The following is a 27917-nucleotide window of genomic DNA, read 5'->3' as shown; positions in this document are numbered from 1 at the left end:
GCGAGTGGCATGCCCCTCCTCCCTCATGCAGCTGGGAGCTTGCTCAGAGCCATATCACCTGTGGATTCACAAAAGAACAGCTAATGCTACCAACCGCTACCTAAATGGTAAAGCTCCGTATCTTAATTTATTAGTGACTTGAAAAAGTATCACTGGCACTTGGACTGTACATAGAGGTCAAAAAGTCAAATTTCTGCACTCTGCCTGGGAAAGGTTGCTGGCCCCTGCCATAGCTGATGAGGAAGAGATAGTTATGTGGCCTGATATGGCCTTCATATTCATGTTTTAATATAAACAAGAGCCCATACCTGAAAGAAGAAAGGAGAACTACACAAACAGGTGATTAAACTGAGCAGCCAGTCAGCTTACATAAACTCGCATAGCTCGGCTTTGAATCATTGGGAATCCTTCCATTAGTTTTCATATGAATGGAATCTGGCCATTAATGAGGGTGTTTCCAGTAATAAGAATGCAGTCAAATCTCTGACACATTATTTCTCTTGACTGCATTCCAAGGAAGGGTTCTCAAACAAGTTCAAAGTACACGGGTGTGAGAGTTCAAGCTACTTTTATGTGTGGCTCAAAACTTTACATGTAAGAGATCTAAGTTTTCAAGTCTGCAGGTTGGAACATGGGGAAGGATCATACCACAAAATCACGATACCTTGGGTAAAATAGTAATTTCTTTCTAAATGAGATCGCTTTTATTCCAGAGACTAAAGACAGTTCCTCAGTGGAGCTACGACAGTTAATATCAGCTAAGGATCTGATTCCTGCAGAATTGTTCTGGAACTAGATTAGGAGAAGTGTTGGTTTCAAAAAAATAGTTTTTTCCCTCAAATAGCAGAAACAGCAACAAAGCAGCACAGATGCAAATAAATCCATTACAGAACAAACAAGAATCCCTAATATTTAGATAGCCCATTCATTGGCAGATCTCAAAGCACTTCACAAAGGAGGTTAGTATCCTTATCCCCATTTTAGAGATGGGAAATTGAAACACTGAAGTAATATATAAATCAACACATAGAGACCTGGCCTTTCCTTGCATATAACAACAACAAATAAATTAAAGACCTAGTTCTGCAGCTTTTGCTTGTGAATATTTCTATTATCTTCATTGGAACTACTTATGTGAATCAGATTGACACTTTTACCTCAGGACCTGAAAGATATGTAGTAATCACAAGTAACCAAGGAGCTTTTGTAACACCTATTATGAAGTGGAAACCAGGGGTCAGTTAATTTCACTGATAAAGATTTTTGAATGTGTAAAGTGCTATAAGCTAAGGCCCAGTATTGGTTGTCTTCTGGCAATCCTAACTGAAAGAAAAAACAAAACAGAAAAAAAAATTAAATTCAACATCTAAATCTACAGGGTAAAGCAGAAGTAGTAATAATAAATGATATTTCAATAAAAATATAAAACTGTAGATGGAGTAGCCATTTTTTCCCTCAATGTAATTACCATATGAACTGGAGACAAACCTCCAGATGTCTACTGATCATAGTTTTTGGTGTTTAAGAAATTATATTGATTTCTGAAATAATACCTTCCTGTTGGAGGGTGGGGCATGGCTGTTGGGCAAGGCAGTTGCTTTGGGACCTGTTGTTTCAGGGCTCCGCTGTCTGTATGCTGCCTTGGACCACACCCACAAGCCAGGCTTCACTGGGCTGGCTCTGTTTGGAAGATGTGAGCTCTGTTGCAGATATTGGTGCTGTGTGCCAAGCAGTTTGACTTGCCACCGGGCAAGTTCAGAGCCTGCGCTTGTTTTGTTGTGAGGCAAGTTCATTCTTAGGTGAACCGTTCCCTGGAGTTAGGGCTGACCTTTCTCATGATTAAATGAAAAGGTGGTAGGTAGCCATCTCGTACTTTTACACCAACAGTTAGCATACTGACCCAGGCTGTGGGTGATTCAAGTTCAACCCCACCATCTTTTCATTAATGGCTCATGTGTGGGTGGTGCTGTGCACAGGGGCATGCGCGGAGATGCTCCACCAATAGAAACAGACGCTGCCCCCACGGGTTGAGATTGTTTCGGCCCCCTGCCCCTTGGGGGTGGCTGTGAGTGTTCTGCTAATCAGTTGGGGGGTACCTGAATCTCTCCTAGGTGGGGCCTAAGTGCTCAGCTGACAGGGAAAGCTGAGGTGCTGGGAGGAGTTTGCAGGTTTGAACCCTGGGGTCTGGCCTCTGTTGGGCCAAGCGTGGGAAGGTTAATTGCCTCCTGTCCCTTCTGACCTCCATGTCTACACCCAGCACCTTCCCACTGCCATGGTGTTGTTCTGCCTGGGCTCCCCCACACACCCTGTGCCCACTGTGGGTGCAAGGGAGTAGACCTGCAGGGCTCTTGGCCCACTGGCGGCCAACCTAGGTGCATTTACTGTCCACCCTGCACTCCTTGGAAGACACAGACTGGTAGAACCCGCTTAAGTGAGGCTACCCACAAGGCACATGGAGGCTCCTGGCTGAGGCTGCACTGGACAGCTCTGGGCAGCGTCTCACCTCCAGGGGATCCCCAGCAGCTGCGTGGGAGGCCAGGCCACTCTAGATTGCCTGATTTTCTGAATGTTTATGAGGGACAATGCCCTCCCCTTCCCCCGGAGCCAAGCACCCCCAGGTCCCCACTCTAACCCAATCCCCCTCTCCTCCTCCAGAGCCAAGTGCGCCTGGCCCCTGCTCTTTCCTCATACCCTTCCACTCCCCCAGAGCCAGGCACCCCCAGCCCCTCACCCCAACTGTACGTTCCGGTGACTCACCGATGAAGTCACTGATGGAGCTGGGGACGAAGATGTTGTGCTGGGCCTCTGGGGCTATGCCACAGGCGCCCAGGCAGTATCGGGCCAAAGAAGTCATGTGGCTGCTGGCTAGCGCTACAGGAGCCACGCTGGGGAAACAACAGCAACAGGGGCTGACACCTCTGCTACCACCATGGGCTTGTCCCACAAGTGGTAGGATGCATGTGTGGAGGGGCAAGAAGGGGGCCCCCATGAGCAGCTCTCCCGTGCACTGTGCCTGGTGGCAGTGGCTGGCACACAGCTGGGTGGCACATAGCTGCCTGGCACAGGCTCCAAGTGAGCGCAGGGCCCAGGCTGCACCATGTCCGCTGCCTGCCCCCTGGCCCAGCACTGTTCCCTCCTCCCTGCCGGGACCCACTGTGCAGCCCCATGACCCAGAGCAGCCTTGCTGGCAGGGTCCTGGAGCAGGCAGCAGTGGGAGCATGGACTAGGGTGCCAGGAACTGCAACCTCAGCCTGAGGTGAGTCTCTCACTCGTCTCACCCTTGTTACAGCCCTGGGCATACCACAGAGGGCCAGTAGTCACTTTTGATGTTTATATTAATTATTTATTTGTAGGCTCTTATTTTCCATCTAGCTGTGCACATACCTCACATCTGTAAACATCTGCTGCTCATTTCCTCATTTTTCCTCCCCTTTTTCTTCCAACTAGTAGTACACCCGCTTATGGAGCCGTAGACTGTGAACTCTTTGGGGCAGAGTCCATCCTTTCCAGGGTTTCCAGAGCATGCAGCCCAATGGTGTCTGCGACTGTGTCTTAGAGCAGAGGTAAGCAAACTTTTTACACTGAGCCGCTCTTTTTGTCCCTGCAGTTAGCAGATTTGCCTCCCACCCTCAACCTGTCTCAGGTAATCCAAACTAATGGAAAATTTGGTTATGCTCATATGAAAAATAAAAATCCTTTCTTCATGGATCAGGAAATAAGTACATAGAATGTAAAACCATTATTAATCGGTATATAAATGTGAATACACATGCATAAAAACAGTCACCTAGTTCAACATTTGTAATGAGATGGATGAGCCTGAGACCCAGCAGCCAACGGTGCTGTGCCCCCTTACAAAATTTCACTAATCCCCCAGGGAGCCCACCCCCCACTTTGCGCACCCCTGCCTTCCGGCTGCCCTGTGGTCTCCTAATACAAAGACACGGCTGACGATGGAAAGTTGGATGTATCAGATGTCACCGTGGCTCTCACCTGCTGCGAGTTTGGACATAGGGCCCCAGGTTAACGCTTTAGCAAGCCCCCAGCAATCGCCACTTGAAAGCAGGGCTCTGTGCCACCAGCCCCGCCCCTTTCAGTAAGGGAGGGCTGCAGGCCCACTGCCGCGACCATCCCACAGCCCTGGCAGATTAACTGCGACTCCCCAGCTGCGTCTCGCAGGGTCGGGCAGCCAGCTCATGCCCGGGCAGCGCTCTCCCCTAGCGCGCGCCAGCAGCTGTCCGCCCGCTCTGCGCCCCTGCAGCCCGGACCCGAGCGGCGGTGCAGCCACTTCGGGCAGCAGCCCGCTGCGATCCGCTCGGCGTGGCCCTGGCAGAGCTCCCCGGGCCCTGCTGAGTGTCCCCTCCGGCAGCCTGCGGCGGCCCAGGGGCGCCCATCGGCCACCCCTCCCGCCCCCGGCACAGACACCTGCCGCTCCCCCCACCCCGCTGCCGCCACTCGGTCGGTGCCTCTGGCGGGCGGGCAGAAGAACCCACGTGACCAGCCCGGGAGGAGACCGGCGCAGCTGGCACCTCCTCCCCTGCGGAGGGAGGCGAGCGCCCGTGCGGGGCTACTTCGGGGCGAGCCAGGCAGGAAAGCGGCTCCCGCGGGCGGCAGCGGGGTTACAGCGGCCTCCGCTCTGCGGCAATCGTGGGGAGCGGGAGCCGGAGCGTTGGGACGCGTGTGCAGGGCTGCTGGAGCCCGCGGCGGCGGGGGACTCCTTCCCCTGCCTGGCTCCGCGCAGCCAGCCCGGGGCGGGGAGCAAGTCGGCGGGCGGGGCGGGCTGTGCAAGGGGGAGGGCGGCTGCTCCGCTCTCCTCTGCCGTGACCCCTCACCCGCTGCTCCTTTTGCTGGCCGGGAGCAGCGCGGCGGCAGGCCCCTCCCCCGGGCCATGCGGGGCTGGGCCACTGGCCGGCCGCTGCAGGGGCGCCCCGCACTGCCTTGAGCCCGGCAGCTGGTCCCCGCACCGCCGGCCATGGGGGGCAACCTGGGCTGCCACCGCTCCATCCCGCGGGACCCCTCGGACCTGTGCCACAGCCGCAAGTTCAGCGCGGCGTGCAACTTCAGCCACATCCTGGTCAACCAGGAGCGGCTCAACATCAACAGCGCCACGGAGGAGGAGCTCATGACCCTGCCCGGCATCAGCCGCCCGGTGGCCCAGAGCATCGTGGAGTACCGCGAGTACATCGGCGGCTTCAAGAAGGTGGAGGACCTGGCGCTGGTGAGCGGGGTCGGGGCCGCCCGGCTGGAGCAGGTCAAGTTCGAGATCTGCGTGAGCGGCAAGGGCGGCTCGGCCCAGCACTCGCCCAGCTCCCTGCGGCGGGACCCCGGCGCCGAGCTGCCGCCTGCCCCCGCCAGGCTCAACCTCAACACGGCCACACTGGCCCAGCTTCTGGGCGTGCGCGGCGTCACGGAGCCCATCGCCCAAGGCATCGTGCGCCACCGCCAGGAGCACGGCCCCTTCCGGAGCCCCGAGGAGCTGCTGAAGTTGGAGGGTGTCAGCGCCGCCCTGCTGGAGCAACTGCGGCCCCACATTTGCACCGCCAGGTCCCGGCCGCCCTCCGCCAACACCAACGGGGGGCTCCCCTGCACCGCCCGGCCGCACCCCAGCCCGACCTCCCTGAGCCTCCAGAGCGAGGACTTGGACTTCCCCCCCGGCGGCCCGCCCCAGCTCCTGGCCGCTCGCCCCCCGGTGGAGCTCTTCGGCGGGCTGAGAGACGGCAAGCCCGCGCTGAGGGTGGCCACCTGGAACCTGCAGAGCTGCTCGGTGGAGAAGGCCAACAACCCCGGCGTGCGGGAGGTGGTGTGCATGACGCTGCTGGAGCACGGGTGAGCTGCTCCCGGCCGGGCCTTGGGGGCCTGCCTTTTGAGCCTCCTGCGGCCATCACGAGGGTTTGGAGGGTTGTCCCCATTTTCCTTTGCTCGTCCTTAGCTACGGGGTGTGCTGGGGGGCCTTGGTGGTGCCACCATACATGCTTTGGACATAGCCTGTCAGAGCATCATTTGGGACTGTGCATGGTGGAAAGAGCAGGGGGTAAATTCTCATGGCAATCCAAGGCCAGGCCGCTGCAGTTCTTCAGAAAGCGGAGTATGACTGTATAACAGAGGAGGTATTTTAACCTCACTACCCAGGCCTACGTTCCACCTTCCCGCCCTTCAAACATGACCAAATGCATCAAGCACTCCTTTAGAAATGCTTGGGTGGCAGGGTGGCCATTGTAGGTTGCTTATGCTGCTGCTGACTTAGTACAGTGTGGCAAGCCATTCGTGATGACACTGTTCTGTGGTTTGCGGTAGTCATTTAGTCACGGGTGCAATTCAAGATATAAATGTTATGGATCACTGGCATGGTAACAGTGTTTGCAGTCTTCCACCTCTCTCTCTGCCTGGTGCTGAATGCCCAGTGACTGATAGCAGGGCACTCCCAGAGAAGAGTAGTACCTTTCCAGCTTGCTGTCTGACACAATCTGCCAACGTGTTCTGGTGAGCTTAAGGGCACAGTTCAAGACCTGTTTGTCTGGTCAAAGATTGGACTGACCTTTAATATCATGATATCATGAAATGGTTCTATTCTTAGTAAGAAGTTGTGCCCTATTTTGTAACTGACTTTCATTAATGTAATACATACACTTGGGTGGTGAGGATCTTTTACATTTCTCTGACAAATAGTTGCTTTCTATGTTCTCTGTTTTAAAATGATGCAATTTTCCATCATACCATTGCAAAAGAACTCTGAAAACAACTTTTCCTCCCCTCTCCATCCACTCTTAAAAGAGCTGATCTGATTCTATTGCCCAGTGTTGTGAAACCAAACTCTGTTCCCCCACAAGTTTTAATCAGATACAAATTGCTATGGATGACCCACAAACCTCTGAAAAGGGGATAGTTAGAGAGGTGAAAGTGCTGGTAAGCCACTATCTATTGCAGTATCAGTTGCAATATTTTATTTTCAAAATTGTACAGTTAAGTTGAATAATTAATGGTAATTGGGTGATTGCAGAGGTTAGGCTAGCTAGACATACATTACAGTTTATCACACTATGTTGTGGTTCTTATTTTGTTTTAAAAAAAAAAAAGCCATGACAATAGCCAGAAGAAGTAATACGCACATTGTATGACAAAGCTGTGCTGCAATTTTCCTCTATTGCAACGTATCATTTACGAGCCAAGTGTTTTGACACAGGAGACTTATTTCCTTGCACAGATGTCATGGTTTGAGAGCAAGAAAGCAAGAAATTATATAAACCTCTTGGTGTTCAGATGTCCTTCTGTCCATTTCCGCCTGACACTTCTTGGTCTGGGCTTAGTATTCCTTGATCACTCCGCTATTTCATATTTTCTGTGCTTTTCTTTGACCAAGGTCAGTCTCCTCTTATGAACTAAAGTGACTAGCAAATGTTTTTAGCCGTAGGAGAGTGTGATATTAATTTATTTGCTGGTTTTATTTATTTTTTTTAAAAGCCACCATTATGAGCTGAGTATGGCATTCCATCATTTTCAACTCCATTAGAGTTTTTTTTTCCCCCTCTACCTTCAGATTGGAAACAGCTAGGAATGGAGTGAAAAGGAAGGACTGTTGGAAAATCTCACTAAATAGGACAAAAGGAAGGCCAGAGAGAACACAAATAGCTGAGGAAACAAATGTTACCAAATAATTTTCACTAATCTCAGGATGGTTAAACAGCAGTACTGGAAGGAAAGTGAGTTGATTTACAGAGGACCCAGTCTTGTGAAGTACTGCATGCTCTCCGCTTCTGTGCCTGCAGGTGGCTCAGAGAACCAGTGGGGAATTCAGTGGAAGTCGTGAGTGCTTGGAAATTCTGAAAATCGGGTCACAAATTTTTAAAAACAGGCAGTTAAGTTGGATTTGCAGAAAGTACGTGTAATTTATGCATGCAGAATAGAAAATTACATATGTGTATATTTGGCTCACAAAAGTTACTTGTACAAACACCCTTGTACATATACTCACTTCATGAGTTTGATTTAGGTGCCCATCTATTGGAATCTGTTCCCCAGAGTGTTGATTGAGGCTATTTCTAATTAATTTTTAGTTTTCCATTTTGTTGTCCAGTTTAGGCATTTACATTGAACATGTGCTCAAAACCATGCACATGCATGGTTACCCTGGCCTATGGTCTGAGTGGTGTCTAATCAGGAGCATATAGGTGAATAATGAAAGACTACAGCCATGGTGCTCATCACGCTAGCCACATGTGGCTAGTTGGCTTGAACAATAAACATATTTTTCAGAATAATGTGGCTAGTTCATTATAGCCACTCTCATGACTACTGCTTCAGAACTGTTTGGACACCACAGTACTAGAGTGTATAGACTATAGACAAGCCTACATTTCCCTGGAGGCTGAAGTAAACCTGGGTTAACAAAAAGGAAAAAAAACAACCCCATCATCCTAGCAATAGGCTCATTCAGCACATGGGTGAGCAAGTGGAAAAGAATCTCCTCTCTCATACTAGTGCTATTGAAGTCAGTTTTACAGCAACATAACTCCACTGAGCTCAGAATCAGGCCCTACTGTAGGCTTTAATGGAAAGGTTTAAATTCCCATCTCCGGTAATGTATGTGTTGGAAAGTGATAAAAGTGCCTAGCACACTAATCCTTGCCCAGCTAGGTTAGCCTCGGATGATAATCAACTGTGGAAATTCAGTTCTTGCTTGCTCTGTCAAGAATGCAAGACAAGAGGGCTTATCAGCACTTGTTGAGTCCAGTGGCCTTAATCAGACCCGAAGGTGAATTCTTCAGTAGCTCAGTATGTACAGTGAGCAGATCACATTTGTCACTTACATTTCCAAGCACCGATTTCATCTGTTGTCTGGTGGATTTACAGTCTATTTAGCCCTATCACTTGGCTTGCAGGAGTGCATGCTGTGAATGACAAGTTACTAAGATATTTTGTGCATAGCTCTATTAGGATAAACCCTCTTGTACACATTTCCCTTGGCACAGTTTGTCTAAGGTGTTAAGAGTACTTTGTGCACTCACAGAACTACTAATGTTTATTGAGGGCCTGCTCTAGCAGTGCTTGGCACCTTGTGTAGTCTTTGTACAATCTTTGCAGTGCAAAGTTAGTATACAACACTGCTACATCAGGAGGACAGGTTGCAAAGCTGTTTCCTAAGGCTGCCTCTGGCTGTAGTGCTGGTTTTCTGATGGCCAGCTCACAGGGAGTGGCTTTGAGGCCACCAGATTGTTTTACACAAGCCATCACACAGTTCTGTTAACAGCTCATTTCAGTAACTGTCACCCCTGGCCAAATTACTGTCCATATCCACTTAGCGTATAAGCCATCCAAGTTGCCTTAACAGGCGATGACAGAAGTTAATATAAATAACGTTCTGGACCCGCATAGTGCATACATGAAGAATGGTAATACAGTGTAGGAGGAGGGAATACTGTGCCGTTTGTTCAGAGAGAGAGCAAGAAGGGGTCAAACTCCATACTAAATTAGAGTAATTTCCTTAAGAATGAGAAAAAAAAAACTGTCCAGCTCAGGACCAGAGGTGCTGAGGTTCTTTAAGGAGAGCAGCAAAAGGAATGAACTTCGATTGCTCTAGCATCAGCTGTGCTAAGTCCGTAGGCATGACCAGTAACCAGTAAATCAAGTTAAAACCTATTACTATGATACAAAAATAAAGAAGCACAGTAACTCTGTCCCCCCACAAAACTTCAAAAGGGATCCATTGTTAGCTTTGAATGCGGCATTTGAGAGGCAGATTATTTTATTCATGAATTAGATAGAATACAGTAATTTTAAAAGAGACTAACATGACTCGTGCTGGAGAACAAGTAGTGTAATTGGATTAAAGTATCAAATGTGGAGAAGTTAACATAACCTGCAACATTTCCGCAGACCTAGTTAACAAGTCTGGGATTTATTTAAAGCTGGTTAGTGTTGTTCTTCGTATCAGAATGCAGATCTCCATTCACTAGTCAGGCCCACCATTCTGGGGGCCTGCAAAGAGGGGGATTGCCCTGCGGTCTGGTAATGCAAATGGGCCCAGAGCTTTCGGCTGCTGCTGCTGCAGCACCCGCACTCCAGGCCCTCTAAATCACTGCTGGAGCACCATGCTGCGTGCTCCAGACAGCACTGAGGGTTTAGGGGGGTGATCAGCCACAGTCTGGATGGCATTGAGGGCTGGCTGCCCTGCCCCCTCTGCCTGAGGCACCACCCCACCCCACCGCACCGCACCTTGCTCTTAATGTAGATGTTGGGACTCTAGAGTAATGGTTCTCAATGTATGGTCCATATCTATGGGGTCTGCAAAATACTTAGATTGAAAACTGACTGAATAGAATTCAACTGTCTGTAGAGATGGTTGATTTCTTGCAGTGTCTGGCCCTCCATTTACAAATTTGTAGGGTTCTGCAAGTGAAAAAATGTTGAGAACCATTGGTCTAGAGCAGTTTGTATCCCCTCTGAAAGATTTAAAGTGTCAGAGTGATTTGCAGAAGTAATATAATAGTTGATGAACATGCTGATGGGAAGGGTAGGATAGTGTAACAGTTTTATGAAACATTGACCCAAATGTTAGCTGTAAGTCAGGAGAGGCTTTTTTTTTTTTCACTTGATGAGTGCTTTTCGTAGGGATTTCCTGTGTAAGTTTGGTGATTTACCCTCTTCACTCTGTAACTGGGAAATGTGCTAACAGCTGTTGGTGCTTACGCCATTGGTTGTTTTTTTCTTTTTAATGCACTTTATATGAAGTTCTGCTTGTGGGAGTGAATGGTAAGGATATTCTGTATGGTCCTGACAAGGGAAGCCAGGCAGAAGCTGCAGCAACACAGCTGTCTGTCCGCCCGGCTTCCCCCAGCTGGGGGAGCCAGGCGGCAGGCAGCTGCAGAGCAGCTTCAAGTTATGCTTACCTTGCATGAAGGCAAGTTAAGCACAACTCGAAGTCGTGCATTTCAAGGGTTTACTATATGTTGAAAAATGGAGCAAAGAAGTCCCAAAACTGAGGCTCAAATCCCATGGAGCAGAAGTCCAATTCAGGATAGAAGAATTGTATTTGGAGCTCAGATTACTGTGTTTGATCTGCTTTGATGCTTCACTCTAATTAATGTTTTGGAACTGTCACCTATTAGTCATAGATAATCAACATTAACTCAAGTAGTATAATCACAGAAATATGTACAACTACAGTATCTCTTCAATTAGACCATATGGGTTTCAGAAGCACCAAAGTTTGTCACATGTTTCTTGTTTTAGAAAACAATCCACTGACCTCCCAGACTCTCAATCTGTCTTTCTTGTGGAACAATTTGTAACATGGTTTTATTGTATGTGAAAAACTGGCGACACATTGGGTAGGTGGTGTTTTGTTCTCTCCATTACGTCCCCCATCCAACGGATGCACCTTGTCTAATGGGTATGGGAGGCAGTGTAAGTATATCAGAGGCAAATGTTTTATTCCTTTTCTTTGAATTGTTTTGCAGAGAGAGCTGGGAGAGATGGAAGGAAAAGCCTGACTGTTTGCATTCCCTTTCCACCTCCTTGGCCCCTGTAAGCTGGAAAGATGAGAGAGGAGAGCATGTAGCTGAAGGGTTTAAATATTTATTTTTCTTAATATCTTTATATATTTTCTGATAGTAGTAACAGGTACCAGCTGGTCAGCAAAGAGAGACCTTTCAAAGCTCATCAAACACCATGTGCTTGTGTTGATTATTTTTGCTTTGTTGCGAAAACAGCTGGTGACCCTGCCAATTACAAGGTGTGTCTTTAGCTTTCTGTTTTCCTTCCTTCATGCTGATAATATGCTGGAACACAGCCAAAAATAATTACACAGCAGTAAAAGAGCAGAAGAGAATCAGGGCCCAAATAATTTGACCAAACTAGTAGAATGTAGGATGTGAAAGAATAATCTGGGACCCCTTTTGAAATATTTTAGCAAGTTCTGCCTTCTGTAGCTTCACGACCAATTTAAGAAAGAAGAATATTGTTTTTACTTTCTCTTTTAATACAATTCATAAATGAGCTATTTTTCATGAACCGTATAAATATTTACATGTCAGTTAGCTTTGCAAGTTTGCTGTGGAAATTTAACACAGTAACTTACAGGTAAAAATGAACATTTTAACATGATGAGGGAAGATAAATACCATTTTACTCATCCCAGCAAGCAAAGTGGATGTAAATGCACACTGGATGCCATCTTAGTGGGAATGCTGCAGGAAGTCACTGGCCAGATCCTTGGACTATGTTTTCTTAGGTGCTGTGCTGACTGGCGCTAGCAGAGGCTGTAGAATTATAGGGAGAATATAGAGTGTAGTGCTGCAAAGTTCTGGGTGTTTCTGTGAGGGCCATCAACTCCCACTGTCCTCAACTCTGTCAAATCAATCAGCCTCTTGTAGGACTGTGCCCATGAAGAGTGGTTACAGTTAAGTAATTTAGGTCCTGATCATGCTCCCAAGACCCCTCTGTGGAGACTACCTTCTACTGGAAAATCGCTGACTTATTGATTGGAAGGGAAAATCCGTACTTGCCTCCATGAATTTTGGCTCACCCGTAGGCCACAGATGCTCCATAGATCCTTGCAGAGGGAAGGATACAAATCAGCAATAGGATGGGGGTGGTATCATGGAAGTGAGTATTATCCAACACTGCGGTCTTGCAGAAATTTCCTGGGGTGTCCTATGGGCAGCAATAAGCAAAAGAGACCCTGACCATGCACCGTGAGTCGTAATACCAGGGCCCCTGAAACAGAGGAGAAACTGGGGACTAGAACTGTCCTCTGCCAATGTGGCCTTAGCTTCCTCTGCATCCATAGGAATCTTTCAGGCTTGGGCCAGGTCCCACAGCTTTCTCCATTTGAGAGCAGGACAAACCCAGCACTATGGAATTACTGATATGGGAGTGAAGAACCTCACAGAAATTTCTTCTCCCAGGGACTCATTGCATTGGTTTTACTGCAGAAGAGAATGATTTGAGCTTCTTGTTTACTTTTATTCGCTGCTGTTTTCCCTTTAAGGCCTACAGTCTGTTATCAAGCCAAAACATCTTTGCCTCTGCAACAGCATTTAAGATGATAGGGCAACTAGAGAAATAGCGTTGGTGAGAGGTTGGTTTTTTTTTAACCTAGTGCATTATTGTTATAGTGGCACCTAAAATGACAAGAACTGAAAATGATTAGAGAGAGAAAAATGTCCTTATTTTTTCCAGTTTCTGAATTTTGTGCATCAGGCAAGCTAGGATATCTAGTCAGTTTCACTCTCTCCTCTTTAAGAATAGATGTATTTATGTAATTTGGTGGAATTCACTGGTTTTATAAATTGTATGTATCTTGGTAAACTAGAGGTGAGTGATTTCTGCAAAGCCTGGCAGATTCCAGCAGTGGACATGGAACAAATTTATATCTGACCTGCTGTAAAACTATACCCTCTGATCAGCAAATTGCTCCCTGATGTTTCACAAGGCATGTCTCTGGAATGTGAACAGACTCCAAGAGGCTATCATTTTTACCTCTCGTGAACATTGGGACACAAAACTATTTCAGAGCATATACCATGTCTGTATGTGCAGATTGTTTCCTGTAAGAAGACTCCCTGGTGCTCCTGGGCAGTTCTTGCAGCTTTTGATGATAACAGAATAGCAATAGGAATGATACATTGACACCTTTTAACAAGGGCGTTTAGAAGTCTTCCAAAAGTAAAAGCAGTCTTGTGCTCAGGAAGCAGAGGGAGAGCTTGCCATGAGGAAAGGCTAGGTACTAATGACTAGAGGGTTAAATATCTAGAGTTATATGAGCCTGTGTGTATGTATGTATGTATTTATATGGGTAAAAACATCAATGAGTTTGAGCAGAATATCCTCTTTCCATCTGAGTGCAAATCTGGTGTAAAGTTGCCATCTGCTCTTTTGTCCATTTAAAAGAGGAAATATAAGAGAATATGTTTACATATGTTGCTTCCCCTTATCGACTTATTTGCATTTAGAATCTGCTTCTTATATCTCTGTCATTTTGGACCATGTTCTCCAGTCCTCCTTTAGTCATAATTCCTGTTAGTCAGTGGGACTAGAGCTCTGTGTGAATAAGATATTCAAGATTTGGCCAGATGGTCAGGGTGAATTGGAAATATCCATGAGAAGAGTGAAATGTGTTTAGACCTGGTTTAATTGAATTGTTTTTATCCGAATGAGGTTTTCCGTTGTGATGTCTGTGTTAGCTTACACAGGGAGCCACAATACCCTTTGTACAGTATGCTGCAGTAGCTTCCCAAAATTAAAATAATCTGTAGCTTTTGAAACTATAAGATTAGTGTGTTATGGAAGTGACAAAGGTAGGACTTATAGTAGGTTCTTCATTTGAAGTTCTAAGTGTGTTGGAAACTAGCCAACTTCTGGAATGCAGGGTTGACCTATAGATCTCATCACATTTACTCACACGAGTAAAGTTAAACCCCGTGACTGTGTTTTCAGCATCAGAGCCATAATGTTACTCAAGTAACATTGCCTTTCTCCATCTTTGCCTCAGGCTTTGGAGATGAACGTTATGGAACACCACATAACATCTTGAAAACACGTTGGGCATGGTGTTAGCAGCAAGATGACTGTAAATACAACACATACTCATGGAAAGTATGATTTCTCATTCAAATCTGCTTTACTGTTTTGTTTCAGACTGTAGCAGATGCAATGTGTCTGAACTTGAAAGTTGTTTATTTTCTAAGTTTAAAGTACTTGCACAATCGACAGCAACAAAAAGTTGGTTTTTGAGGATCACATTTATATTCTTACAGCTGGGAGGTTTTGGGTTGTACATATTTGTTTGGTGTTTAATGTTCCAGTCAGGATCCAGTTTTGGACTGTTGTTCACGGTCCGTGGGATTCCAAACCTAGATCCTAGTCCAGCAGACACTTCTGCATGTGTTAAACTTTATGCACTAAGTAGTTCCACTGAAGGCAGGGGGATCCAGTAATAAGAAGAGCCCTGCCTGGAAAACATTTGGATCCTCAGTGAGCCTCCAAATACATGAACTGGTCAGAAAGTCTTACTTAGATTCTTAGGGGGAAAAAAAACCAAAGTTAATGATTGCCATTTGTGAATGTAATACTGAAAGCTATATGAATGGAATGCTATAGCTAACTAACAGTCCAAACGCTGCAATTTCTCAGCAATTTCGTGTGCAGTAATCTCAGAATTACCATCTGTGTTGACGTACTATTCTGGAAATTTTTGGTTTGTAAATTTCTTATATATATCTTTTTCCAGTTTAAAAGCCCTATGTTTTCATGGTCAAACTGTACAGGTTACCAGTCCTTACAATGTGTGTGACGATGACTCCATTACTGTGCGTTCTGACTTGTCTCTCTGTGGGGCTGTGAGTCTATTACTTGAGAAGAAATTCAATAAAATTTTCTTCCTGCTGTTTCCAAGGGATACCCTTCAAGGCAAAACTGCCTATGGGAGTAAGCAATGATTTAGGCCCATGAGGCTAGAGATGGGGAGAATGAATAGGGTAGAGATTGGAATGACAGATCTTCTGTTCCTTGTGCCCACATCTTGGCTGTCAGTCAGATAAAGTCATCCCACTCAGTTTCAAGCCCAGCTAGGCTATTTGTCCAACATTACTTTCTGTGAACAGTTTGTGGTTGGAGTTTCTTGGTGAAGGGAAGTAAGTAAAGAAGGTTAGTGCCAACTCTCAGCAGAATATTGACTTTGTTTTGTCTGAACAGCAAACAAAAAATCATCTGACAAAATGGATTTCCAATTGTAAAACATAATATGAAGTATAATCCAAGGAGTATACACATTAGTTTAATGGGCTAATGAATAGCCAGTTGACAGATGCGGGCTTTCCTGTATGATGTGGTAGGCTGTGGCATGTTTGTGCTTTTATACATCCCTGGCTTCTTTGACATCTAATTACAGATTTACACAAAAATAATACTGATCCCTCCTATGGTTACCAATGCACTTTCCCTCCCATACAAAAAACCTTGAGTCTAGTCAGTCCTCAGTTTAGCTGAATAGTGTTTTCATATTTTTATTGCAATGCTGCTGACTCTGAAGAGTTTGAGTTTATTTTCCCCTTTCCTTTTTGCTTGTCTATGCATCACATGCCTGTGGTTGCAGAACACACACACATTCTCTCTTTCTAACTTGTTGGATTTGTTCCAGCATTACCCACAGTAATTGCTGGTCAGTCACCTCTGTGACACTTGGCTCATGTGGGGTTTAGTGTAAATCTGCTGAACTTGAAGTGGCTTGTAGTGTTCTGTGCTGTAATTGCTGACTTAGAACAACTTGTCTGGTTTCCTTTATTTTAAAACAGACAGAGCCAAATGTATCCCTGTTGTAACACCACTGAATTTGTGTGTCTGTACCAGTATGAAAGATCAGCTGTACAATACAGGTTGAAACTCTCTAATCCAGTACCGTTGGTGCTGTATGAGAAAATTTGCTGGACCACAGGAGGTCAATATTGTCTAACAGCATTACCAACACTTCCACTGCTTACTGGGCTGTTAGAAGACATTTAGGGGTAAATTACAGCTGAATAACAGCACGGAATACTGAGAGCCAGGACTGATGGCTGGAAGCAAACTTTATGGGCTGATGGGAAACCTGGTCACACCCATGATAAGTGGTCATCTGACTAATTAAAATCATGCCAGAGCATGGATGTTGCCAGATGAGGTATCTGGATTAGAGAGGTTCAGCCGATACTGAGGCTTGCTGTTAATAAATTCAACCAAATGTATATCAGAACAGTCGGGTTATTGTACAAAATAATTATCCTTTATTTTCATCCTCTCGTTGAGTGAAATGAAAATGTAGAATGGAGTTTAAATTCATGCAAGGCCAAGAACCTTCACAGAACAGATGCACATCAATTGGCTTATTTCTCTTAGTATTTTGAACATAATTTTTCTATGGTAACATTCTTAAAGTTTTAACATAGGTGTGAAAATGTGCACTGTGGAAACAGTAAAATACTGAAATAGCAGCTAAATAACCTTTCAAATCATTTGAGATGATACACTTTTCTCTAGATATCTATATCATCAGGCTTACTCATCATTTTTAACTGTGACTGTAAGACAGTTTTGGCTAAATGCTTTTTTCTTGCTATTCTTTATGTGCACTGATCCCATATCTCTGCACATGCTTACATACCAGTATCATAATCAATCCAAACTGCTATTCTAGTACTGTCAAAGTGAGACAACTGCATTTTCTTTTTTAAAAAAAAGATCCCTGCACTTCCCCTCTCCCCCTTAAAAATATGTTACTTCACACTGTATGTGAGAACAAGAACAGAGACTTTGAATCGTGTGGGTTGGCTTGATGCTATGGGCGGGCCTAAGGTAGGACACCTGTTGATTGTAAGTCTAGGGTGGGATTAGAACCATAAACAGGGCTGTAAAACATTTGTCTGTTCTACTAAAAGACAGCTCATTCCTATTTTTAGTATGTTTAAAAGGGATCTCTCTGCCGTCAGTCATATAAAATTATTTTATTTTAGTCTGCTTCAGTCCAAAGAACCTTTAGAGGAGAGGAAGTTCATTTAATCAAATAAGATTAAAGAGAATAATCAGTTTAAATATGCATTTAGATAGTTTTCTTAGTGTGAAGTTGGTAGTAAACATCTTTTTGAAAATTGTGCATATGGACTGCAAAATACATGTTTAGACCACAGAGTATTACAATTTTCTTTTAAAACAAAAAACTGAGGCCCCATTTTAACTCAGGAGGCCCCATGATTTATGTAAATAGCATTGGCCATGGGTTCTGGCATCTTAGAAAAACATAAAAGAAATGCCCCATACTTCACTGGTTTTGTACTTGAAGCTTCACAAGCTGATCGATACCCTTGGAAGTTTATGTTAAGTTTCAGTTTTACTGTTGTTTTTCAGCAATGTGTGTTTTACTGCGTGTGTGGTATTGACGTATGCTGGAGTAAGTTTGTTCAACTGCTGTCCCACAGGGCCCTCATAAAAATAAGATGTGGATCCCAGACGGGTATCTATCACTGTGAGCAAAACTGTTCAATGAATACAAGAGAACGTCTTGTTTTGACTGGTAATTCTTAGGCTTAGAGTCCTAGAGAGGAAGCATCTAAAACACAGAGAAATATGAAAGAGTTGTCATGGTGAGTGGTCTTATCTTTAATAAGTAGGTCTAATTTGATGCTGATGAAATTCCTCACTGCTGGAAGAAAGTCTGAATGTTGCTTTTAGGAATGGGTGAGTAGAAGGTCCACACAACACTTGGGTGTCACTTATATCCTTTTAGGGCTTAAATGAGACCTAGTTGGTGTCTAGGTATTGGCTGGGCTACTTCACCAGGGTGTGTGTTGATCTCTGGAAGACAGATTGTAAAAAGATCTGCCATAAAGGCCCATCTTATGCAGTAAAGTTCTGCCTCACTTCCAAAAAAAAAAATCATGCATTTGTCCTAAATCTAGAAAACCTTGTCAAGTATATTTGTATAAAAAATGTTTGTGTGTCATACAGGCAATTGAGAAAATTCATAGAGTAGAGCCCTGAGATATGCAAAACTCTTGAGTGGCTTGGCACCAGCTCCCCTCCTCCCAAGGAGTGGAGAAACTGACCTGCACTGCTGCATTGGTCAGTTTCCCAGCTTCTATCAGAGGTGGCAGCTGATTCAGCTGCTGCCACTGACAGGTTTCCTGGCTCCCCTCATAAGACGCATGAGTCAGGTTGCTGTCCCTGACAAGAGTGGTTTCTCCGCTCCTCTCGGGTGGCAGCCTGCCTGCTCCCGTTGGGGCAGTGAGAGTCAGGCTGTTGCCTCTGACAGGAATGGTTTCCAGCATTGCTGCTCTGGTCAGTTTGCTGGCTCCAGTGAAGTGAGGAACCAGGGGGCAGCCTGGCTCCTGGCTTTCTTTGCTGGAGGCAGGAAACTGACCAGGGCTGTTGCCCTGGTCAGTTTACCCTCTCCTGTCAGTGGTGGCAGCTGAGACCCTGACTCTTGGCTGCCAGCATTGACAGGAGCAGCTGTCGCTCCTGTCAGGGGTGGCAGGCTCCCCAATCCTGTCAGGAGCTGTGGAGTCTGGCTGCTGCCCCTGAGAGGAGTAGGGAAACTGACCAGCGTATCAGCCTTAGTCATTTTGCCTGTCCTGTGAGTGGCGGGCAGCCCAGAGCCTGGCTCTCAGCTGCTGGCCACTGCCAGAAAACAGGAAACTGACCAGAGCTGGTTTTCTGATCAGCTTCCTGGCTCCTCTGAGTTCCATGAATGTTGACTTACACAAATGCATCCCATCGGGGGTCTACTGTGTATTGTATTTAATTTAAATTTAATTTAATAGTATTTAATTTCTGATATTGGGCTTTTGTAACCTTCCTTTCCTAGATACCTGTTTTTTCCCCTCTCTGACTTTTCTTCTTTCTTTAGAATTGCCAACCATCACAGGATCATCTTTTTTTCAGTGGGACAAATTCTGCATGAGGTGTTGAGTGCTTTCTCCATATTGCAGAATTTGCCCAACTGACAGTTGAATTTTGCACGGTCTTTTGGTTTGCAGTTCATCTGGTGCATCAGCAAAGTGTCATATCAAATCCTTTATGCTAGAGTACTTGATTACCAGCCAACAGTTGTGTTACATTATTAATTTTGGGGAAAAATAATCTTATTGTTTCTGAAGCTTGTCCTTTCTTCTGTCAGTATATCTCTTTCTGCCTCCAGCCCCAGACTTACATAGTAGAGTAGTTCTGCTGACAGTTGTGATGGGACAAGAAAATTAGACACTTAAGGTTGTACCTTGAGGCCTAAGGGCATTGCTGAATTTATGACCCCAGATTTTTTTGAACTGGACTTTTAGGGAAGGGAACGCATTTTGCTTTTGTGTAGAAATGAAAGTAGCAGTCAGTGGGAGTGAAGTAACATGGTGAATTAGCTAACCAGTAAACACAACAGAGTGATAATGCATTATGTTATTACTCAGAGTGGTTCTATAGCAGTGTTTGTTAAACTTTTTTGAGACCACAGAACACCAAACAATAGTATTTTTAAGTGGAACACTTATGAAAATTTTCTTCAGAATTTTTTTGTCATACCAAAGACAGACAAACAGCATCATATACAGCGAAAAGAAAATGAAGTAATGTAATCAGGTATCATAACAATGACGAAGTAACATTATATCTGGTTTTAATAACAGAAAATATATACTGTCAGTGTATTTTTCCTAATGCTTATGGCATACCAGTGCTCTGTGGAACATAGTTTAAGAAACACTGTCCTAAAGTATATTAGGTGACAACTCCCAGTAGCTGCATCCATGTTCCCTGTGCTGGTTTGCAGTCCAGTGCTCAGTGTTCAGACATTTATCTACTTTCTGACCAACCGTCACCAACATTCAGCACTGTTGGATTTTAAGCATTCAGCCTGAAGAAATTACATTCCCCCTCCCCCGCGCCCTCCTGCAGTCTGTTATGGAGAAATTGAAGCTAGTTAGGTATTTTCATGTGTTTGCAAGTAGCTAGAGGAAATAAAAGTAGCTCAGTGGGACAGGGTATATTAGCTTAAACCAGCTATTTTTCTCTTGTTTTCTAGGAACTTTGGGGAGTGGAGGCAGGGAGAGAGAGTTTAAAAAAAAATGTATCTGTGTATATGTGGTCAGTAAGTGCCTTTTCCTCCATGGTCTTGATGCTGAGTCTTAAAAGTTTGGATTGTTATTATTTTGAATACAATGGCATTAAGATACGTCCAGGATGTTTCGTGCTGTGGGTTGTACAAACCCTGCCTGTCCTCAGAAATGCACAAGATAGACAAAGGAAGAGGGGGAAACCAGAGGCATAGATTGATGCAAAAATTTGCAGTTCAGGTCAGTGGCAGAGGCAGGATTTGAGCCCAGCTACTTCCTTTCGGCAATCCCAGTTGCCCTCCTGTGGATCCCCTTTCCCAAAGTTTGCTGCCCCATACTTATTGGCTGTGGATATTTGGTGTGTTTGGAGTAAGGTACTGGAAAAGAGGTGATGATGGAAAATAGGAATCCCTCTGGGAGAAGAGAAGGGCAGTGGCGTGTTGTCTGTGGCATATATTAATGCACTAGTGGGTAGTGGAGAATAGGATAATGCACTGTTTAGCTGTCTTAACTTTTCATCAGAACATTATCTTGTGAGTCTTCCAGCCTACTTATCTGATCCTGCAAACACCTTGGGGCTGTAAGTGTGATTAATGCCATGCAAAAACCCTTTGACTTTAGCAGGATTCCTAAACAGATTAAATATACTTGTGTAAGCAATGTTTTATGGGCTCTGGTCATAATTTTCAGTATTTCCAACTCTTAAAATTCAAAAATCGGGAGATTAGCTCATAAATCATTGAGGTTTGTATTGTGGTTTTGGTTTGTCTTATGATTTCAGAACCTGCCTCTGTCACCCCAAGTGTGTGTGTGAGAATGAGAGAGAGAGAGCGAGCAAGAGAGGGCATGTGTGTGTTCTGTTCTGATACTCGCAGTTCACGTGAAGTTTGGGCCCTTGACACTTGACTCCCTTGTTGGCCTACCCACCCTATCAATCTCATTGATTTGGAGCACTGGCTTCTCCCTTGTAGCCCTGGGGATTTGAGCATCCCAGGATCCTGTTTCCTCTCCAGTTCTTCCTCTTTGTTCTGGCATTGGGAGAAGGCCAATCAAAACAAAATTGTTTCACTAAGCTTCTTTTCAACAGCCCATTTTTGTTTCCATTGACCCTAATGGCAGTGTGCTCTCTGTTTTTGCTGTGCATGGGCAGAATGAATTTTGTTACATGCACCAAGGCATGTGTGGATGTGCACCACCAATAGACACACATACTTCCCCCAATGGGTGGCTGTGGGTGCTCTGCTAATCGGCTGGTCAGCACCTGAATCTCTCTGGGTAGCTGCTCAAGCGATCTGCTTACAGGGAACACTACCTAATGGGCTTTGGGGGGACATTGATATATTTTCAAGGGTATGCTAGCTTATGGCTTCAAATTGACCTCCTCCCCAGTATAGACAGTCTGGGCATTTTCCTTCCTGAAGGAGCAGCTCAGAAGGTTTGATTGTCTGAAAAAATCTAGCTTTTCTGGTGAAGGATCACATGATTTGAATGCCATGTGAGAGATTTTTGTCAAGGCAGAGATGGCATGTCTCTTGTCTGTTGATGTTTTTTTGTTTTCAGTAACCCGTCAGCTCTGCTGCTGAAATCTTTGCATCAGCATTTACTGTGATGGTTCAGGTTGAGGTTTTGACACCAGTGAAGTGCGTGTTCATCCACCGCCATTACCACGCCCAGCTTGCAAACCACATGTGGGCACATGTGCAAACTCTTATTGCCCTCCACTTACTCATAGTTAGAAACAGCCTATGTTAACAACAGTTTCCCTTCTCCTTTTACATAATAACATAAATGCAGCTCCCTAACTGTTCTGTGTGTAAAAAAAAAACAAAACTTCCTTTGGCTCAGTGTGTATCCCTGGTTAACGGCTTCTTAAAAGGTTGACTTTTTTGTTTCTTTTTTATAAATAGGAATAAAACAGTCTCTCTTACACCAAATAATTTGACTCTTCTCTTTGTGTAGTCAGAGTTCAGAGATAATTGTGTAATGGAGAAATGGGTTTTCCTGTGTCTCTTCTGTTCTTCCATGAATTCTTCAAGTTCTTAACTGATGGAAGGGTGGATGTCTTTATAGCAATTCGTGGCTTGAGAGTGTGAGCATGAGAGAGACTTGCTAGCTAGTATTGGAGGCAGCATCTGTACTGACTGTACGTCTTACTTAACCAAAGTACCATGTACCATTGTACCTGTCCTGCCTGGTAACATTTCATCCTCCCTGCTAGCAAGTAAAGACTACTCTGCCCTCTTTTTCTCATGCATTTCACGTTATTAGTTGCTTGCTGTTTCCCCCACAGCGTGAAATAATACATCAGGAAATTTTGAAAGGCCCCTGCCAGTGACTTTTATTTTTCTCTTTCAGGCAGGGCTGGCCTCGGTATTTTTCAGTGTTTGGGCTGATAAATATTTTTCCACTAAGCCTGCTGTTTGCCCCCATCCCCCAAATGAAAATGGGCTCTGGCCCCAGTTTTTCTTATACAGCCCTTGGCCTAAAGCCCCAAAGTAAAACGCTCGTCTCTGCCATGTATATTCTGCCCTGTATATTGACGTGAATGAGCAGCACATCTCAGGGCAACACTATGAGTCCCGCGAGGCTGGAGCATGCACTGTGTGCTTACCTGCACAACTTAGCTTTTCATGACTGCCCTCTGCACTATGAGCAGAAGGGCGGGGAATAGGCAGCAATTTGGCTCTGTCCGCAGGAGATTAGTCAGTAGCCTACCGTGTCCCTCCGTCAGGGTTCCTGCCCTGGACCACTCCTGCGATAGCAAAGCCACGCACGGACCTTACTCGGACTGTGATATAAAGTCGTTATCTTGCCTTCGAATTTATATAGGTAGATAATGTAACCATGTGTTCTGACCATCCCTGGAGTGTTGGTAGTTCTAGTGTTTATGAACTGCAGCAGAAAATCTGCCTAAATGAACTGCTGGTCCCCTGACCTGGTGAACCTGACAACAAGCTGAGGCAGTACTGCAGAAGCCGGCTCCTGGTCCTGCGGCACATTAATGTTGCCACCATATTCTTCCTGAAGCATGCCAGCCAGCCCTCCCCACATGCAGAGCCAGATCCATGTAGACTATGTGAGACTTGGGGTGTCACGCCAAGTGGTGAGTCCGTGAGCAGCTCTGCTGTGTTGTCATCAGTGTGTAGGCAGCTACCGACACAGATGGGGGGCGGGGGGGGGTGTCAATCCCCTCCCCCAACCATCCCCCATAAATCTGTTCCCACAGGGTGTGTGTATTTTCACCTGGAAAATCTTAACTACGCTTTTTAAAAAACACATGTCTCTAGTGTAGACCAGTCTGTTGGCTCCCAGCATTTTACTATCCTTGGGCCGTACTGCCACAGCTGTAGTCAGCAGGGGTGCCCAAGCAGATCCCTCTCATTATAAAAGAGGGAGCAGTGGGCCGTGTTCTCTTTGGATGCGTTTTCAGATTCTGGAGCTTGGTCTCCCTCTTGATCTGAAATAGCCTAGATGTGGTGACCTGTTGGACACCCTGCCAAAGACCTCCCGTTCCACAGGGTTAATGGGGAGGGCTGGGTGTGTGCTCCCCCCAATGATGAAACGGTGGAAAGTTATTTCTGTAGGTGGCTGGCTGAATTCCTGTTGGATTGATTACTTTAATGTTTTTGGGATTTCACTGTATTGTATAATTCAAGGCTTAGTATGTCAAGAGCCTGGGCTAGGCATCCTGAGCCTTCTAAATGTAAATAAATAACATGGAAAAGCAGGCTTGTAATTGACATGCCTGTTTTAAAAAAAAAAAAAAAAAAAATGGCCTGGAGTTGAGAGCCTGGTTACTTCAGGGCGCCTGCTGCTGACACCAGTTCATCTGACCCAGTGCTAGCACTGATGGGAATTATTTTTGATCGGCTTTATCTAAGGAGATTAGGAAACTCCCCTGATAACTCATGTAGCAATGCAATCCTAACCTCATAATATCACAAACTTCTTCCAAGAATGTCCAGATACATCTGCCCTCAGCAGTTGTTATTTTGGTTAGAGAGAAACCATGTTCCTCCTCCTTAAATGTGAATCCCAGTAACCCCTATGCTGTCTGCTTGGCTCTTTGCCTGTAGAGGGTTACTTGCGTTCAACAAGTTCACTGTGCACAGAATTTGTGGTGACTGAATCCACTCGAAAGTCAAAGCAGCTTGGAGCCTTGTGAAATACAGACTGAGCTCAAGGGGGAAAAAGAGGGCATAGTTGACAAAAGTCACACATTCTGGGAGTTTGGTAAAATTCCATCGTTTTTCTTATGGCTCTTTTGGGGGATTTTAATTGATTATTTATTTTGAGCAACTTTACACAGGTGGGTATACCTAAAGCATACCCTGCTGGAACATTTTCAGCTAAAAGGAAGAGATTTGCATTCTTGCTGCTTTTCTGCATTTATAAAGTTCTTTTTATGCCAATGCCATATTCTCTCCATCAAAAGAACCAATACAGTGAAATAAATCAATTGCCATGGCTTTACTGGAATTCTTTTCCTAGGTGATTCATATTGGGGGCTTGATTTTTAAAGGAGCCTTAACTTTGCCACCTTTTTAAATAGTTTTTATTTTCATTTTTGCACCTTTAAAGAATTTGTGGCCCCATTTGTGGGCACAGATGAAGATACAGGAGACATGTCTGGTTTTTCAGGGAGTGAATCATTTACATGCCCTCATTTGTATATCCAAAGTTGTTTTTAAGAACAGACTAGCCGTGCTTAGAAAGAGGCAGTTTTAAAAATCAGAGTCTTACAATCCAAACAGTGAAGGGTAGCTACTAAACAAAATAATAAATAAGACTCTAAGATTCTTCTTAAAGCTAAACCTATGGTCAGTAATGGTATACTGATTATCAGATGTTTATACTTTCATAGTGCTTTAAAAAATGTTGAAAGGAGACATTGAAAGGCAGTGGGGCATAGGAATCTGGCTGGACTGAAAATCAAGAGACTGGGGTTATACCCCTAGCTTCACCAGTGCCGTGACCTTGGACAAAGAAATGTGAACATTTTTTTGTCTCAATTTCCCTATGTCTAAAATGGAATAATACTTGCCTCCGTTGAAGCACTTGGAGGTCTATAAATGAAGACTGAGACAGTGGTATCAGACTGCACAAAATAGTAGGAAATATATTGAAGGGAACTGTCCTGTAGTGGTCAGAGAACAGTTTAGAAAAGGACCTGTTATAACATCTTCTCTAAGGCACTTCAAACTTGATCGAAGTCTTATAAGCCTTTTGTGAGGTTGGTGTTGTGTAAATGTGGTTAGGCCACAGGTGCGACAACCATGAAACAGTATTGTTAAGATGTGGACTTTCAAAATTAGATATGCAGCATCACGCTTCTAATCGGCATGCATAATTATCACAAATAAATGTTTAAATAGGCAAATTGAGTGTAAAAAGGCCTGTTAGCTGTTAGTGGTCATTTGCAAGGCAGCTACCTGATTTGTGTGCAGTCATGGCAAGGTATGCAAGTTAGGAACTCATTTTTTGTAGTCGGTGTACTTAATTCTGCACTTCATTCTAAAGGCCTGATTTTTTTTTCCAAGGGGCTGGGCACCTACAGATCCTCTTGATGTGAATAGGAGCTGAGCTCCGCTGAAAACTAGGCCCTTTAGCTCAGCCTTGAACTTTAGATTAGAACTGAAATGTTCCTGGCTTCCACTGTTGTTTGACTCACTAACCCACACTGCCTCTTGGCCTTGTGTGTTGCTTCCTGATCTGGGTAATGTTGGGTTGTGTTCGATATAGGGTTCAGTTCTGATAGCTTATCAGATCAGAGACTTTGGAGATTGTCACCACAGGGTGTTTCTTTTTGTTACCATGACAAATGCAGTGTTTTTATTTATAAAATGAGTGAGTCATGACTGACACCTCAAGAGCCCAGCATTTAGATTAATCCTCAGTCCAGGTTCAGTGCCAGATTCCACTCTGATCTGCCTGTACACTGTGGGTAGTTCTACACTAGCTGCAGAAGATCAAACATTTAGATTCATTTCTCTGGGGTGCAGTTTCGTGCATGTGTGAAATGGCCTGTTCCAGGATCAGTGTTGAACCCGGACTCCTTGTGAGCTGCATGGATTAAGGAATGTCGGCGGGAGGAGTGCGCCCATCGACATTCTGCAGTGAAGACAGGAACCAATGTCGATGGCTTCAAAATCAATTTCAGGTGCACAATTGGCGTACCTAAAATTGTGTAGCATCCATCGACATTCCCACTACGTATAGACGTAGCCACAGTCCTGGGATGCTTCAATATGATAGCTTATTTAAATAGCCACATTGTCACTTTTAGTTTAGTTTAACCATTTATGTGCCACTGATCCGCAAAGATCTGGCTGTTTGCAGCTGAGAAGTCATTTTCCTTAAAGAAACACAACATGCTGTTCTGTAATAACTGACCAACAGATTCAGTATCATTACTATTGGACACTTGTCAGTAGATCTCAAAGCACTTTTATAAAGCACCTTTTTGCAGATGGGGAGACTAAGGCCAGTGAAGTAAAGTGATTTGCATAAGGCCACTCAGTGGACTTCTGACCACTCCAGAAATAGCATCTAGATCTCTGGAGTGCCAGTTCACTAAGTCCCGTAGAGAATGTCGAGGCTGATCCCCACTCCGACACTCCTAGTGCAGAAGGTGGGGGCCCACATGAGACCTTCAAAATACATTCCCTCTATAGGATTCTGTTTAAAAGCTTTCCAAGGTCATAGATTCTCTGACTCTGGGAGGTAGTTGTCACCACCCAAATGAGAAAACCCCCTTGAAACCCAGAAAGACACATTTTGGATGTCTCCTTGTGGGGATAACCCCGCTGTCTTAACTCTCCCTTAGGAGAGAGTTTAAAGACAAAGAGAAAGAAATTAAGCTGCAGTCTGATAGCTGACCTTTCAGTCTTAGGCATATACTCAGACACTCCTCTAGGACACAGGAAAATCATCATCATCGCCTTAAAAAGGTGATTTTTTTTTCTTTTAACAAAATAAAAGATATGCGATAAATCATACTTGGTTGCTAGGTGTTACAGAGCAGCAGCAACAACAATACCGACAGATCAAAACGCAAAGTTGTGCCTTTCATGGGCCTCATTGCAGCTGTAATAATGTGTGGTCTTAATCCTACATGTAAAATTACAATAAGTTTAGGGAACAAAAATCATGGGGCTGGTTATGAAAAATGGGAAGAGGGGAGGGAAAGAATCAAGAAAAACCCTTTGTGAATTTTCATTTTTGACTACTTGGGCTGCCAGCTCTAGTGTTCCATAACAACTAAAATCTGAAGTTAGCATAATACATCTGTTGAAACGATAAATATGCCTTTTTGGGCCTTTCAGTAAATCTAAGCATGTGAGGGAGCGGAAG

General features: G+C 44.8%; 1 protein-coding gene and 1 long non-coding RNA gene across 3 annotated transcripts in view; one reads left to right on the top strand and one right to left on the bottom strand.

Moving 5' to 3' along the window:
* Nucleotides 1–449: 449 nt before the first annotated feature.
* LOC142008762 (uncharacterized) lies at nt 450–4348 on the bottom strand. The gene is made up of 4 exons (XR_012644223.1): nt 3994–4348; nt 3385–3551; nt 2758–2885; nt 450–1323 (listed from the first exon to the last, which is right to left on the bottom strand). It is a non-coding gene; the product is annotated as an uncharacterized LOC142008762 (long non-coding RNA).
* Nucleotides 4349–4543: 195 nt separating this feature from the next.
* Nucleotides 4544–27917, top strand: part of EEPD1 (endonuclease/exonuclease/phosphatase family domain containing 1) — an 85645-nt gene continuing 62271 nt past the window's right edge. The window contains exon 1 of one of the 2 annotated variants that reach the window (XM_074986055.1): nt 4544–5826. In XM_074986055.1, the coding sequence (XP_074842156.1) occupies nt 4973–5826 (854 nt within the window). In that variant the 5' untranslated portion in view covers nt 4544–4972. The remainder of the gene's footprint in view (nt 5827–27917) is intronic. The other variant, XM_074986054.1, reaches the window with a different exon arrangement.

This window comes from Carettochelys insculpta, chromosome 2 (genome assembly GCF_033958435.1).
Source record: "Carettochelys insculpta isolate YL-2023 chromosome 2, ASM3395843v1, whole genome shotgun sequence".
Lineage (NCBI taxonomy): Eukaryota > Metazoa > Chordata > Testudines > Carettochelyidae > Carettochelys > Carettochelys insculpta.
Note: the sequence above shows the minus strand (reverse complement) of the source record. Positions and strands in the feature narration are given on the sequence as shown.